The sequence below is a fragment of the Larus michahellis genome, chromosome Z (assembly GCF_964199755.1).
Source record: "Larus michahellis chromosome Z, bLarMic1.1, whole genome shotgun sequence".
NCBI classification, from domain to species: Eukaryota; Metazoa; Chordata; class Aves; order Charadriiformes; family Laridae; genus Larus; species Larus michahellis.
The window spans coordinates 80,429,052-80,442,575 of NC_133930.1; the positions used below are offsets into that span (position 1 = coordinate 80,429,052).

The following is a 13,524-nucleotide window of genomic DNA, read 5'->3' on the forward strand; positions in this document are numbered from 1 at the left end:
CTACCATAGCTTTCTTCCACAGTAAAACACCTGCCCATTAGCAAGAGAATTTCTCCAGCTCTTTACCACTGTTTTTTCAGTCTGTGTACTAGAGTGACTACTGAAAGCCCAGCACGCATGGTGTACTCACAAAATTGAGCTATACAGTGTGTGAACCATGATGAAAGTTATTGCTCTAAGAAGAGCTGGTACAGAGCAGATAAAAGGCAATTGAGTTTTGTCCACTGGCTTCAGTTAGCTTTTAAAGAGTTAATAAAAGAGATCTATTTTCTGAATAATTATTATTTTGGAACTACTCAAAGTTAGTATCTGGACTCAGTAGTGAGTAGACATTGCCATCTAGTGGGAGTTTCTTGCCATACTGAGTGGTTTCTGTTCATGGAAAAGTTGCCATACTATGCTTTTGTCTTTTAAAAATGTCACAGAGATAGTCTGCTCCACCCCACGATCAGCTCTCCCCAAAAGATAGGATTGATAGTGCTTTTAGGTTTCAACTTCATCAGCTAGCCTTTTTTACTCGTTTCATTTGTATTCCTTAGATTTCTTTCCCAATATTTTTTTTTCCTTAGATCTTATTCAATTGCTTATTCAATCTGCAATCAGTGCGTGTGGATATTCATGGATATACGTGACTGTATGTTATTCAGAGTCCTTTTTTTGCAAGCTGTTGCATAGGAAATCAAAGAGTTTTTCAATACATCCCAATGGTGTTACCAAAAAACCCTTTCAAGTGAAATCTTTTCCAAAGGTCCTTAGCAAAGCTCCTTCTGGGAGTTTGTCTTGCTCACAGTGTGACTCTGTAATGGGGAGTACTGGGTGCCTGCCTGATCCAAATCCTGCCGGTTTCTCTAATCCCACACAAATAAAGCCCAGACTAAGGTCTTGAGGGAAGCCATTCAATTATGACCTAAAAAATATCGGGATCACGACATGTGATTTTTGTGTGTACTTGTAAATATAGCAGTTGTCTTCAAATCGACTAGCATTTCTCCCAGCAAAGATTTACCAACACTTTTGTCTTGGTTTCTCCTTCAGAAAATTATTTTAGAATGTGTATAAGTTGTGCATGGTATCTACGCTATGGAGTTTAGGGCACCACCTATGCCTGTAAAGCAAGGCATATGCTTAAAGCATTCACTGAATGGAGTTTTTAATCACATAAATGCTTTCGGTGAGTTCTGTCAGACTGCCTCCATTCATAAAATTTAACAGAAAAACTCTTTGCAGGACTGGGGTGAAATTAAGTGAAACAGAGCCTACGCTTGCTATAAGGTAGTTTCTTCTCTTCCCCAATGTATAAATGCATTTAAATACAAGGTGAACTTAGTGGAAGTATTTCAGACATTGCCAAATCTTCACAGCAATCTGTTTGATTTTTTTTTCTACTGAAAGAAAATGCAATCCCTTTCAAACTTACCAAGAGTGTCTCATGTGACGGTCGGCGCTGTGTAAGAGCATGAGCCACAAGCGAGGGTTTTCTGAACTGATCCATATACTCATTGTAACCTCGTGCTGATCTTGTTGCAGTTCAGCCAGCCAACCTATAAAACTGGGTGATTGCCAGAACTTACCGAAAGGGAGATGTAATTTTTAGTTAAGCTATCCAATTATAAGAGAACCACCACAGTGAGGGACTTGTTCAAGGGGGTTCCTGATAAAGATTCCTAAGAATTTGTCTGCTATTGTGAAAAACGTGTATTCCTGTTCTTAGCAGAGTTACGGCAGAAACAAAGGACAATAGCCAGTAAGCTTTGCAGTGGTGGTTTCAGTTTGTTTAGTGATAAATACCAGGCAGGAAATGTTGCTTCACTTTCCGATGAAATGGCGTAGAGAGTATCCAGTCAGCCAGTCCCTACATCTCTCCTTGTTTTTTTGATTTGCCTTGTTAGCCTTGCATTAAGAAGCAATCAGATAGGGAAGCAGCCAGAATGAAAGAAAATAAAAATCACCTTGGAAATTACAAGACAGATTTGTACTTTAAGCTTATTTAAACCTGCTGAAAACACGCTTCCTTTTCCCAGAAGAAAAAGCATTAACCCTGTAAATCTAAATAGATGTATTTCAAGTAAACTGTTTCCTAGCTTTAGTTATGTACAGAAGATTATTGGCATTCACACAATAGGGAGGTCAAGCAGTGAAGTTTTGTTTGCATCAGTAGTTTGTTTTATTGTGCTTCCTTGAACACAGTGCTTGTTGACTATTTTGGAAAGCAAAATCCAAGCGATTGATCTCAGCCACTTGGTGTGCATTTTGGAGATAAAGGAACGGCTGAAATTTGCAAGTGAGTGTCAGAAAGCTGAGATACTGCTTACTCGTAGATTCACCTTGGCAGTGCAAACGTCTGAAAGAGCTGAGTGGATTACTCATTAATAAGGAAATGAGTCCCTCAAATAAGGCTGGTTATCTAAAAATTTAAATAACAGATCTCCCACAAGGTAGGATCTTGTTTGTGATGGGAAGGTTATGCTCATTGAGCTTAACTAGCAGCCATCTGAATGAGAAAAAGTAGTGACTAGCTAATAAAGTTAGCTGCTTTACAGCTCTTTCTGTAATCCTGGCTGTTTTAGATTTAATTTATGTGAAAAGTCAGCCTGTCACCCAACTGGCAGATTATGGCAGTGAGTTAATTCAATGCCATATAAGGAAATTCTCCCCCAAAATGTGGAACTTAATAAAATGTCTTCATGGGCTTTTGTCACCATCATATCCAAGCTCCTCCTGTGAAGCAAGAGAATACATTGTCACTGCTGCACAGACTGGGAATCGGACGGCCAAGTGCATTGTCTAGTGCCACGTAGGAAGCCTGAAGAACTGAACCCTGTCTCAGCTTGCAGCTCTAACCCAGGGACCATCCACCCTCTTTCTGCGGGAAAGTTTTCAGTGCTCTTTAGCGGAGAAAGCTAGAACAAGTAAATGCAATGTGTCAGCGCAGGCTTTGGTTTCAACAAAAAAAATAAACCTGTACAAGAAAGATTAATTAATTATTATGGTATAATTAGAGGCATAAAGAACATAACAGGAGCGCCAGTTTTCAGCCTGAAATGATGGCAAGACAGACCAGTGGTGTGTCTCCCAAAGGACCAAATGAATGTACAGGCACCAAAATCCTGTCCCCAAGGCGAGGTCCTGCAGTTACCTGATTACAGAGAAACCTCAGTTTTTTGATAAAAAAAATCCCTGAGTGCTTTGCCATCGCGGGCTTTGAGAGCTTTGCAGAGTGGCCGGTGCAGTGGTGCCTGCCTGAGCCTGAGGTGTGTGCTTCCAGCCTTCGCTCCCCTGCATTGCTTTGAACTTCCCTCTCCACAGCCACATCAACAAAGCACGCTCCACAGATGGAGGAGAAAAGTGTAGTGGGCCAAACCTCCTTTGAAGTACATTTTGAGTCATGTAGATAATTAAGATTATATGTCCTAAAATGTATGGTCTGGAAGCGCTTTGCAATCCAGCGCAAAACTTCACAGGTGTTATGGCAATGTTGCTTAAAAAACAGGCTAGTAATAGTTTTTAGGGCCCTCTGTGCCATCACTCAAGGTGAGTATTTTTGCTGAGGACTAAAAGGGTCATAGCAGCTTTTCTTCCATGTATTAACCTAGCATTTGAATCTATTTAAGAAGCTGTGGCTGCCCCATCCCTGGAGGTGTTCAAAGCCAGGTTGGACAGGGCTTTGAGCAGCCTGGTCTAGTGGGAGGTGTCCCTGCCCAGGGCAGGGAGTTGGAACTAGATGATCTTTAAGGTCCCTTCCAACCCAAACCATTCTATGATTCTATGATACTGTGATTCTGTGTTTCTATTTAGGTTTTCAGAAACATAAGTCTTATCTTATGAATGATACAGCTGAAAGTGTTGCTAAAGGTGTCATCGAAGCTTGGTTGCTGGCAAAAGGATGTCTTGAGCTTTATCAATTCAAACACAGTGCTCCTTAGTGCGGTTTCATTGGTCTGCTGAGACAATAACAGTTTACATGAAGGTATAACCTAGCAGCAGGGTGGGTGGAATGATGCCAGCAGTTTTTGGCTCATCTGTGAATATGGCTGATCTTTTTTGGACGTGATCTTAAAAAACAAACAAACATCAATGGTACACGTTGCCAAGGAATGAAGTTTTTTGGGGTTTTTTTATTATTTTTGTACAATATAGTTTTCTAAAAGACAGTATTGCATTGAAATACAAGGATCTTAAGTGACATAGTCACTTCAAAAAGGGCATGTTGTTCAGGATATTTTGAGCAGTGTTTCCAACAGGATAATTATGACCTGAGTATCTTAGATGCTTACTGCACTTACTGCAAGGGTAAGGGAGTCATTATACTCAGCAGACTTGGTATGAGAGATTGTAAGGGATATCTTTGAAAACAAACAGTGCAAATCAGTATGTGACTGATGGGATTTGGTTCTTTCCCATTAATTTTTTGCGGATGTAGGTTTACTGGAGATAGTGCAGTCTGCCCTGATTTACACTAGTGTAAGTGAAAACCAGAATCATGCTCATGGTCATGCAAAAATGTAATCCGTAAGAGGAAAGCAAAATATTAGTTTATTTGTCTAGCAACTTACTCCACTCAAACTGTGAGAATCTTTTTGTATCATTATCCCATTATCAGTGGCTAAATAAGGAATTGAAAAACTACAGAAGGGCTGGGTGGAGACCTAAGAAAGCAATTCAGCGGTCTGGAACTTCCTCTGCTAAGCAATTCTGGCAATAAACCCAAGCAAGGTCAGAGTTATTCAGCCAAAATAAATCCGTGCAATGACGATATCAGATGTGAGGTAACAGCAAGTCACGCTGGAGGATATCAGACATTCTTGAATAAACCACAGGACCTAGATATAATCCTTTGCCATTTCACTGCAGCCCTGCCAGCAAAGCAAACAGAAATTTTGGAGTCATTATGGCAAGGCAAGTAAGAGCATATGGAGTCTATGCGCTTAGGGTGGGAGCTTGGCAAGCTGATGAGCACCTTCAGCTCACACGCCCCCAATAGCCATTAAATATCCTTCATTCCCACACTCTGATCCCTATGGAAGCAAACAGCTCTCTAGTATCATTTCCACAAGAAACAGCTGCAAGGCTTGTTGAAATCTTTCCTTTGCTGACAGGATGTTACTGATCAAACTTTTCTTCCACTAACCTGGCTGTTTCCTTTAATTTTTCTATGTGTCCGTATGTCTGGGAATATTCTTGAAAGTGATTGGGTTGCCTCAGCTGAAGAAGTTGCTACCCATCGTCTGAGGAGTGTAACCAACCATGCATGCACTCATGGCTCTACGTTAGCAATTCTTACTTTTCAGTGGGGTTGGGTAGTAAGACGTTCAGAGGTGAAAGTGGGAGGTGATCGCTTCTTTCTGGTTACCACACCTCTGCGACGCTCAGACAGACTTCCCTGCAGCACGAGTGAAACCTACACCGATTTTCCTTCAATGCCGGATACTTTGTGGTGCTCCTGGAGGTGCATCACAGCCCCCACATAAAGGAGGTGCAGCAGGTATCTGGGGCAGCACCACCAGTTTGTCCATGCACTCAGCTATTGATGGTCTGGCGGTGGGTAGCTTTCTGTGGTGGGGTAGCATTATCTTTTCTGATCAGGTTCCTGCGTCCTTAACCAGCTCTGCTGGTAAAAGGTGCTAGAATGCCTCAGAGGCCACTCCAAAACACCCTTTTGGAAAAGGGGTCTCAGAGCACTCTTAAGTTACGTTAATACTCACCATGCATGAGCGTATTCCTTCCTCCCCATTTTCCTTCTCGCTGTCTCAGGAGACACACACAGAGCTTGCTTTTCTTTTTTTGCAGTAGGTGTTGCAGGAAGCCCCCCACACCGCAGATCCCGTTTGACTCCTATGTATGGTATTTGGCTACTGTGCTTGCAAAACTCATACTCTGATTTATAAGCTAACGTGAAATGCCAAATTCTGGACTTGAGTAAATGAGTTAGTGCATATTGTAGTTTAGGACTATTAAACACTGAAATGTAGAGATGGAATTAAGTTAGTTTCACAGAAAAAGGGGGGTGTTTTATTAGAAGTAATAAATTCAGTGCAGAACAAATTTACTTAGACCATGATTGCTAAATTGCTTGGATAATTAAAACCTGTGATGGGTAAGATGACACGTGGTAGGAAAAGGTTAAGTACTTAACTCATTTTTTTCATAGTTTGATTCATTGTAAGGTAAATACTACTTGTGTGGGGTACATTAACTTTATTTCTAAAATGTGTTCGCCCAGGCAGTGAATAGTGGTTATTTCATAAAGTTAAGAAAATAGAAAGCTAAACTTTCATGACATTTATATGGGCCAGCTCTAGACAGAAAGATGTAAGTACTGAGGAAAATATAAGCACTGTAGAAACTGTGTCATTTTGACCATACAAGGGGCTAGCTGCCTGGTTAATGTCTGGCGTTTATGTGAATTCCAGTTCTTTCAGATAGCTATTTTTATCCTTCATTAAATTCTTCTTGGAGTGACACAACAGAAATCCCAAAGAAAATCGCTAGGAATAGTTTCCCAAATCTTCTCTCGCTTTTCTTTACATAACGTTACGCAAATCTCAAATTACTGTGCTTCATTCGGGATCACGATGAAACAAGAAGTGGGATAAAGCTTATCCCCCTCTGCTGATGGCAAGGACAGCAGGCTATATGTCCCCTACCGAGGACTACTGCACAGATTTTCAATCGGTGTGACACTCCCTTTGTTTCTGTTTTTCCTGCTTATTGATTGAAAAAACAGACTCAATCCTCCCTAATTTTCATCCAAAAATGACATCGTGCAATGACGAGCTTAGCCGTGTTTGACAGAGCGCATTCTGCAGTGGAATAAATGCAGTTTTAGCCCATGCACGGAGCTGTGCACAGCCTGCCAGCAGGCAGCGTCTGCAGCTGTTGGTGGGGACGTATCTTTGGGTAGATGCAGAGCTGAAAGCTGCAGGACTGCGTAGCTAAATGAGTGCAGGCCCGCGTGTAGCCAGCTTGGATCCCAAAGAAAGGAGCCTGCCCAAATTGGTACACCAGATGTGTCCCAGGTGTAGGGCTAAGAAACTATTTTTTTTATGCTACAGATATTTTTCAGCCATTTGAGGGTTCTTTTTTTCTTCTTGGTGCATACCAACCATCAGATTTCTATTTCTAAAACTAGAGTGCCAATTTATGGTTTTATTCATATATATTCATAGATGTCTGGAGTTATTTTTTCTACAGAGGGCAGAATTTGTGTCCTCATTTCTAAAGCTGAAAGGCTGCTGTATATGCCCAGTCTGCCGCATAGGCCTTTTTAAGGGCAATATCAACCTGCAATGATCTGGGGACACATTCTGACACCTTTACTTATTTTACACCTAGTTCAACACGTCATCCCATTGAATGACTTCATAAAATGAGGTCAGAGAATAAATAATTTGAGTCTGAGACGCTAGCCTGTAATTTGCCATTTAGTAGACGTGGACTAAGAGGGGTTATGGGCTATTTACTGCATTTCCTGGCATTCCGCTTCATGTCTGTCTATGTAGGAAAGAGTGTGTTTCAACACACTTAGGATCAGATTTTACTTGTGCTAAATTCTGTCACTTTGTTTTTTTCACCTGACATCAGTTTACAGTAAGTGAGAAGTTAGATCATTATATTTTTTCCCATTGAGATAATCTGTTAATAGAGTGGGAGGACATTATAAATCTAGCTTTGTTTAGTTTGTACTTAACAGCCTGAATCAAACAATTGAGATTGCCCTTCACCAAAGGTAATATTGTGTGTTCTGCTGTAAAATGGAATGTAAATATACTCCAGCACTGGGAATAACGGTTTTTACTTCTCTTTTCTGCAGCAATATGAGAACTGGCGACCAAACCAGCCAGACAGCTTCTTTTCTGCTGGAGAAGACTGTGTTGTTATAATATGGCATGAAAATGGGCAGTGGAATGATGTGCCATGCAATTATCACCTTACCTATACCTGCAAGAAAGGAACAGGTACGAACTTTCCACTAACAATAGCCTAATTCTCTAAATTTCAGTGTTACAAAGTTAAAATGACAAATTCTAGCTGATTTCTCTTGACCAGTAGAGTGAGCCCTTAACTGAGTTAGCCTCACAAATTCATCTGTATCCACAAATTACCTCTCTGCCTAATTTGTTCTTGAGTCAGGCACAAAAGCGTACACAGTTGAAACTCTTGGTTAAAACCAGGCAAACTTATTCTTAGGTACAGATCTTAGCAAAAGAGGCATTCATGTACCTGGCAGGCCTGCTTTACTTGCATACCATGAAAATATTACCAACTCTTCCTTCCTGGGATGGCATTACTGTGAAGTATGTGGGCAGCAGAATTTTGGTAGGCAGTCGGAGCAGGCGGCTGACCACTGGTATGTAGTTAGCTTTTCAGCTGGAGTTGAGCATACTTCTCACCCATCAAGTAATGCTGACCTTTGCCTTCCTATTTTCCAAAACCATCCAGTTTAATGGCACCCCTGGCATCTGAAAAGCACAGATGGTTTATACAATGTTAGATCTGATATTTACAGGAAACCCGACGGTTACCAGGAGCTCTACAGCAATACTTCAGGAATTGCCTCTGCCTCTTCAGACTGGGAAAGTAAAGGAACAGACAAAATCTTGTGTGCGCTCCATTGTTCCCAATTACCATTTACAACTTTTTTTTTAACGTGTTCTCTGGGCCTTGACAGATCCATCAGTTTTAAGTGCTTTTAATAGTCTACTGTTGAAGAAGACATGAGAAGTATTGAAAATGACACTTTTTTCTTAAATGCCTGTAATAACTTCGCTGGTTTTCAGGTTTTGCAACTTTCCAGTGAAAATCACGTCTTTGTGTGAGTACGCCAACTTTTTTGGCTCAAATTTACATGAGAAATTTAAACCAAAAATGCAATACTAATGATACTATCAGCTGTTTTCCAACTTTCATCATCACTGTATTTGGTCTACAAGTCTGGAGTACTACAGAAATGACTGATCTCCCTGTCCTTATTTGGATGTGTCTCCTGGGAGTCTAACTGAGGTCCCTTGACACCTTCCCGTAGCCAGGGTTTAGAGGTCAGTACCATATTCAGAAGTGTGTTTACAAACTGATGTTTTGGGTTATGTTGTCTCTTCCTTCCAGTTGCTTGCGGTCAGCCTCCTGTTGTGGAAAACGCAAAGACCTTTGGGAAGATGAAACCACGTTATGAGATCAACTCCCTTATTAGATATCACTGCAAAGATGGTTTCATCCAGCGCCACATTCCAACCATCCGGTGTCAAGGGAATGGAAGATGGGACATGCCTAAAATTACTTGCATGAATCGTGAGTTCTTTGAGAGCAAACCAGTGCTGGAACAGAAACAATAGACTAATTTAAGATTAGTAATGAACATATATTTTAAAAGAAGTGCAAAAATCTGGTGTGACAGATTATGACAGTAATACTGCTCACTCTATCTGTAGCAAAAAACATCAGGCCTTCAAAACTAATGAGAATGTTCCTCTTCTGTTTTTACAGAAGCCACTAAGATTGTTTTAAAGTAAACACCACCACTCTTACAAAACCCCTGCAATCAACAGGTTCCTAGTAAGATTAACAATTATTTCTGCAACTGTGGTCTAACTGTGTGTAAGAGATGCTTCTCCTACCTGTAACATGGTCATAGTACCAGCTAATTATTTGTTAACTCTCTAATTGATCAAGAATAAATGGAACTTTAAGGTGAAGTATAGACAGCCCATTCATAGTTAAATAATTTTAAATTAATTTCCCTTTTTTCCTCCTTCTCATTGCAGCGTCCACATACCAAAGGACTTACTCTAAGAAATACTACTATAAACATTCTTCATCAGGAAAGGGAACATCGTTAAATTCATCAAAACACTATCATCGCTGGATCAGGACGTGGCAGGACTCAAGGCGCTGAGAGCTAAATGGTGAATGGGGATTTCCACCATTTCAGCCAAAGTCATAACTTTCTGTGCCTTTTCTATCACTTATAGGAGTATTATGAAATTGTTTGAAACTATGGACTGCGGTATTCACAATGCATTTTGCAAAAATATGGTGTTTATCAGAAAATTAAAAAAAAAAAGGAGAAGTGCTTATGGGGATAAAAGGAAACCATTTCCAGCCTACAAAGATTATTAGTTTTCTATATGCCATCAGTGTGGACCATTTTATGATATATACCAGCCTTCTGCAATATTTAAACAGCTCAATTTTAGCACCAATGAAAATGTAAATAAGATGATTTTAATGTTGTTTAATTGTGTGTTGTTTTTAAAATCCTGTATATAAAATGAAAAGTCACACTAATTTCAGGCATATTTATGGTTAGAACGGCCTCAGAGGTCTTCAGTCATTTATGACGTTGTTTTTATGTTGTTTACCTAGGCTGGAAATGGTTGAAATAACTTCACTGACTGAAATTTGCTATTACCAGGTGAAGATAAACACACAAGTTACATGGCTTTTTTTTTTTTTAATGGGAGCTGTGCCAATTCCCATCCAAGGTACAGCTTGTGTCCATGCGATGCAAAGTTTAGACAGAGCACATAAAAGTGGCACAAAGCATGAACTAGGGACTGCAGTGTGGAACTTTTTTTCTGCTCTCCATTCCAGCTTCACCATTCACGGGAAAGGACTGCGTGGAGGAGTTGCGTATGACAAGGAGGGCCTGTAAAAATCCAAGTGCTAATACATTAACTTTATCAACCAGGGCCACTTTTTTGAAATGAAAAAAAAAAAAAGAAAAAGAAATAAAATTACTTTCACGACATTAACCACAAGGTCTATATTACAGGTCTCTGCATTCTAAAATGGAGATAGACCTGGTGTTTGGGGGATTTTTTTTTTTTTGTAAAAAACAAACAAAAATCAAAAAGTAAATAATTTTGTATATATAACCATTTTTTAATCTTTTTATAAAGTAATGAATGTTTGTGTATGAATGCTGCAGCTGTGAAGCGTACATAAATAAATGAAGTAAGCCATACTGATTTAATTTATTGGATGTTATTTTACCCATGCAAAGAAGATTAAAAGAGCTCGCCAGTGCAGTATTAGCCCCTGAGCTCCAGTTTTGGAACCATCATTCAGTTCAACTGCTATTTCCCTGGAGAACAAAATTCCTGCTAAACAGGATCATTTGTTTGCGGTTAGATGGGTGAGAACTGTGTGACTTACAGAAGAATCAGAATCTTGGCTTTCTAGAAAGAAGTGTATGCACAAAGAGATTATAGGTTGTAGTTGGTGCAGTGTGTACGTAGGAGTTTTCTATTATGATTTCTTACCCTGGTCAGCTCGATGACTGACCTGGATGTGTACAGTAAGTGTAGAAGGTAACGTTTGAAACGACCTCTCCACAGAAAGGACTGTTATTTCTGCAAAGTGCCTTGCACATCTTTGGGCACAGGACAAAAGAAAAAAAAAAAAAGTGAAAAAAAAAGAAAAAAAAGTGAAAATATAGAACAGTAAGTTCCCTATGATATACCTTTTAAAACAACATGACAGATACAAACACAGATGGGAGGTTTACGCCTTTGTGTTAGTGTGGGGATATGATGCAAAAAGTTGAAAGGGAAAGGAAAAGAATTGAAACCCAGCCAACACGTCAGAGTTTGTACTAGGCAGAGCTGCCCATGGAGTGACCTTGCTGTAGCTCGTTGGGAACAGTAATTACAGTTCCAGACAACATCTCTTAAGAAATTGCAGTTGCTGCTCCATCGAGCGTACCCAATCTTTGTGCGTTCATCACGGCAGTGCGTCACTGTGTTGGCCGGTTCATTCCCCACCCCTCGCCCCCAAACAATGCACATAATACTTTTCTCTATTTATATTATTATCTTGTATAGTGTATAATGTGAATGTCTGGTTTTTTGTGAATGAAAGTCTAAAATCTTTGTAACTTTTATATCTGCTTCTGTTTCACCAAAGAAACAAGGTTTTTGCTATACTGTGACTTGTCTTGTTATTGCATGTCTTCCTGTTTAAATCTATGCAATGTGATTTTTTTCATATGAATACAATTAGACTGTCAGGTACTTCACAATTATCATGGGCTTAGTCAATTGCCCACTGGAGTCAAAGAGAGTCAGCTGGCTGAACTTTAGTAGGTGCTGGATTTGACTTTATATGAGCAGCTCTAGGGGATATTTTAAGATATTGTATGTTTTGAAGTCGATTATTGCTTGTATAAGTCGAGGCTCTGTTCATAAATATACAGTATTCTACACATCACTTCCTTGTACCAGAAACATACAGACCAGAAAATATATTTTAACACTTTGCAAACTTTCTCACCATATGTATAAAAAACCCTGCATAGATTTGTTGTTTTCTTGTCTACTTGTTGGATTTAAACAATGTTGTAAGGCATTCAGATAACATTGTGATTGTAGTTTTAAATAGGTTAGATACAGTGCTTATATTGATTTTTTCACCTCCTTCTATTACGCATAATAAAATAGGACTGACAACATTCCTTATTAAAAAAAAAAAAAAAAAACTTAAAAAAAACCTGTTACCCATGCTTGTTTATTTAGACAGAGAATAGAACTTTGTTCAGCTCTGGAGACTTTTTCTAATACTGGTCTAAACCTCAAATATTCGAATACCAACCCCCTGCAAAATGGACCCACTCGTATCACAAAGTTAGGTCTGCTGTGAAGCCAGGGAATTACCATGGCGACTGTCGTGATTCCTTTCCATGGAGCATCTCTGAACTCCAGTATGCGGAAGCGTGTTTTGGAGTAGAGGGATAGAAGACAAAAATAGAGATTTAAATGCAGATTTTCTGAGTTGAGTGTTTCTTAGCTCTGCTTTATTGCCTTTCAAGTTAAACCAGAATTGTTTTCTACTTATTTTTCAAGGTCACCCTGCATCTACTGCAGAGACACAAACGGCTGCTTTAAAGTGTATTTTACACGTACAGGCAAGACAAATATCAGGGTAGTGTTCCTACAGTAATCTTCCCCTGTTGTGTAAGCACTAAACCTTTTGTTTCTACTCACACCCTGTCCGCTGTTTAAAAGGATACAGAAACAGGCTAGGAGGAGGAAAGGTTAGGAGGGGATGGGGCATTGACGATGAGAGTCATTAGCTTAGAGGGGTTCAGATGTGCACCGCGCATCTTGGGTTGCCAGCAGCACGTGGAGTATCTGGTTCAGCCAAGGCTCAGGCTGCAGGTTGGTGCACAGCGCTCAAAAGGCCACGTGAGAGCAACTGCACTTTGTGTGCCCACGAAAATCTCTGCAGAGCAGCTATTATTATTCTGAACACCTTGCTGTCCCTTCAGGTATTGCCAGTATTTGACTTCCCGGCATGAGCCTGTAGAGGTTAACGCCACCCAGGACAGAAATAAGCCAGCTTATTTCTCAGTAGAGCTTCTCAAATAGCAAGAGAAGGTGCTGGTTAGTGGAAACATTTCTATATTCCATCTGCGCCCCAAGAGAGGCACAACTTCTGGAAGCCAGGGAGGAAGAGACAGATCCCTGATGGCAGATCTCCTTGTGAGACATTGGTTTCTATGGGATCTCTCGCCTGGGACATTGCTGCAAG

General features: G+C 40.1%; 1 protein-coding gene across 2 annotated transcripts in view; it reads left to right on the forward strand.

Moving 5' to 3' along the window:
• Positions 1 to 11,383, forward strand: part of VCAN (versican) — a 115,239-nt gene extending 103,856 nt beyond the window's left edge. The window contains exons 13-16 of one of the 2 annotated variants that reach the window (XM_074569796.1): positions 7,811 to 7,955; positions 9,103 to 9,285; positions 9,759 to 9,899; positions 10,588 to 10,710. In XM_074569796.1, the coding sequence (XP_074425897.1) occupies positions 7,811 to 7,955; positions 9,103 to 9,285; positions 9,759 to 9,889 (459 nt within the window). In that variant the 3' untranslated portion in view covers positions 9,890 to 9,899; positions 10,588 to 10,710. Of the gene's footprint in view, positions 1 to 7,810; positions 7,956 to 9,102; positions 9,286 to 9,758 lie in introns of both variants that reach the window. The other variant, XM_074569795.1, reaches the window with a different exon arrangement.
• The last annotated feature ends 2,141 nt before the right edge of the window (positions 11,384 to 13,524 follow it).